The sequence below is a fragment of the Sinocyclocheilus grahami genome, unplaced genomic scaffold, assembly GCF_001515645.1.
Source record: "Sinocyclocheilus grahami isolate Dianchi unplaced genomic scaffold, SAMN03320097.WGS_v1.1 scaffold120.1, whole genome shotgun sequence".
In the NCBI taxonomy this organism is placed as follows: Eukaryota; Metazoa; Chordata; class Actinopteri; order Cypriniformes; family Cyprinidae; genus Sinocyclocheilus; species Sinocyclocheilus grahami.
In genome coordinates, this window is record NW_015505299.1 from 263,984 (window position 1) to 266,836 (window position 2,853).

General features: G+C 36.3%; 1 protein-coding gene across 1 annotated transcript in view; it reads left to right on the plus strand.

Moving 5' to 3' along the window:
* The window catches only part of LOC107589777 (V-type proton ATPase subunit C 1-B-like), a 35,565-nt gene that overhangs the window by 12,438 nt on the left and 20,274 nt on the right, over positions 1-2,853 (plus strand). The window contains exon 2 of the mRNA XM_016278306.1: positions 893-1,036. Within this exon, the coding sequence (XP_016133792.1) occupies positions 893-1,036 (144 nt within the window). The remainder of the gene's footprint in view (positions 1-892; positions 1,037-2,853) is intronic.

Here is a 2,853-nt window from a genome sequence, read left to right on the forward strand (position 1 = left end):
ATATATATATATATATATATATATATATATATATATATATATATGAGAAGAATAAAAAGAAAAAAAAATGTTTTGATCAAATCTGGTGCATGCATTGAGCACTAAAACAATGAACACATCCAAACTAACCATATAATGATGCTTAAAAAACGTGGCGTGAAACAATTTCAGCATCACGGAATGCAATGTGAGAAGAGCGTGTGTCTCTCATTATGGCAATGTTTGCACGCAACACCTGTTCTCTCACAATGCTGTAACAATGATCACTTTACATGCCTTACTTCATATACCTCATGAAGTATGTATACTTCATTCACTTACCTCTATCCTATTATTTAATTTATAATTCAGTTTTATAATACTACATTTTATCTTCATTTATTCACTATTGTATGTGAGCTTCAGACACCTGCCTGTGCAAAACACACAGTAAACATGACTAACCACAGGAAAGTGAGAATGTGAGTTGCTCGTTACTTGTTCTACATGTATTGATGAACTTGTAGAATTGTTTTTGTTAAAGATGTTCATTAGATTAAAGATAAATGTTCATTAATTAAATATAAACAAATCAATATAATTGGTTTGCTGAATGTGCTGAATTATCAGTTCAATTCTGTGACAGAACCATACACACTACTGAGTTTCGTAAAATCTGAAGATGGATCTCACAGACATTTCTTCAGCTCATCTCGATGAGTTATTTCCTAATTTACTCTCATCATAAAACTGTAGTGTCTTTAGAACATGAGAATTGTGCTCGTCTGTCTGAGAAACCTAATCTGCTCAGACACTGTAGTCAGCAAACCAGTGATACAGTCAGCAGCTGGTCAATGTGCGTCCACTAGAATTCATAATTGGACTCATTCTAAGTCACAGACTGCTGTCACAGGTGAGAAGAACGACCGTTATGGAGTTCTGGTTGATCTCGGTTCCTCTGGATAAAATCAGCTGTCAGTCTTTAGAGAAACTCAAACGGGTCTCAGCCAAAACCGGTCTGGCCACGAGCTCCAGAATCCACATCCCAGAGCTGAAGGTAAGGAAACACTCTTCTTCTAAGACTTCTGGGCTCTCTGGAGGATCTCAGGTGCTTCACTATAGGCCAGTTTGAGTCTTATTTTTTGCTAAAGGTCAATAATCTATGGACAATAAACACTGAAAAACAAACTAAACCGGTTTATTCTTAAACACTTCCCATGAATGGAGTACAAAATTTGAAGTTCTTAACAATTTTTTTAAAATTATTTTTCAATCAAGAGTCAATAAAAAGATGTGCTAATGCTCAAATCACACATTAACACAGCTGTTTTATTTCTTTATCGTTTATTATATCATTACAAATACTTTGAAAACAGTGTTAAATGGTTGGGCTTGATGAATGCAGTCAATGCTATGATTTGTGTAAAAATGTATCAAATGGAATGAGATTATTATGATATATATTATGATAAGTCACACACTGAAGTCCGAATCATAACACAGAATCCAAACCTGTATGATGACTTTTTTCTTCTGTTGAAGATATTTTGGAGAATGTTGGTAACCATACAGTTTTGGTGCCCACTGGCTTACAAGATAATTCTCAAAATATCTTCCTTTATGTTCGACAGAAGAAATTAAGTCATACAGTTTTGGAATGACACAAAGGTGTGTAAATAATGACAGAATGTTCATTTTTGGGTGAACTCTTAATTTAAAGAGAAGATTGACACAAAAAGGAATAAAAATGCTTTATTTTCAAGCAGGTTTCCCAAACACTAGGAAAACTACACTGCACAACAGTGTCTGCCATTGTTTGGATAAAAAAGGCAGTCCAAGTTCCCCAAACCCATGCCATTGGTTGAGCCAGAATTTGACATGTCGTGCCACTCAAACAATGTTTTGAAAGCACCACAGAGCCACAGTGTTACACTCTTTAGAAAGCAAGAAAGGAAGTTTACCATTAAAAAATACACTTTTCACCTTTAACTTTGATTAACAGAAGTTTACGTTTGTATAGAATGATAATGGATAGCATGAGTTCCATTTACCAAACATGCGACTGGTTTTGAATTGCCCTGTCTTGGCAACATGACTCTAGTCAGTGACCAATTTGTTCCAAATGAATTAATGGATACAAAAAGAGCTTAACTGTGTGTCTGTCTGTGCATCGGAACAGGTATTGGATTGCCTCCTTCAGTCAAATGTCTCCATAATGTAGCGTCTGGACCACTCAAACACACAATATATATTTTGTTAGCTAGATTTAACAAATACTCTGTAACACCCCAGGGAGCCGAACAGGCCCCTGGTTCCATGGCAACCCTGACACCCGATACATTTACGACCTCCTGGAATTTAGGTGAAGAAAATCGCTTCCTTGCCCATAAGGAAAATCCACAAGGGAAGGACTTTTCTTTGCTAATTAATTAATAGGAAAACCTTTCTTTGAATGAACACACATGATCCTTCAGGTCATTGGGTATATTATTGTCATCGTGTATTTTGTCTTTGAAATTGTATACTGTGATGCAGGTTTATAATCGAAACACACTCCTGTCAGCTTACATATATATAACCCTACCATGCTTAGTATCTATGAATTCGTATTGGGATGATCTAATTGAGAGTGTATATTGTATGTTTACACCTACGCAACATATTAGTGTTCTAAGAGTCTGTAATAATTTTTATCCGAGTTTCATATGCAAATTACCATGCTTTCAAACAAAGGGCCATAAAAATGCCCCAGTATCTCAGAACGCCCACTTGGGATTCCGGACTTTCTCATTGGACAAGCCCATCTTGAAAGGCGGGGATCTTCTCAGACCTTAAAGGCCCTGCTCCAGGGACCCTCCCAGTCGGTGGTTTGTT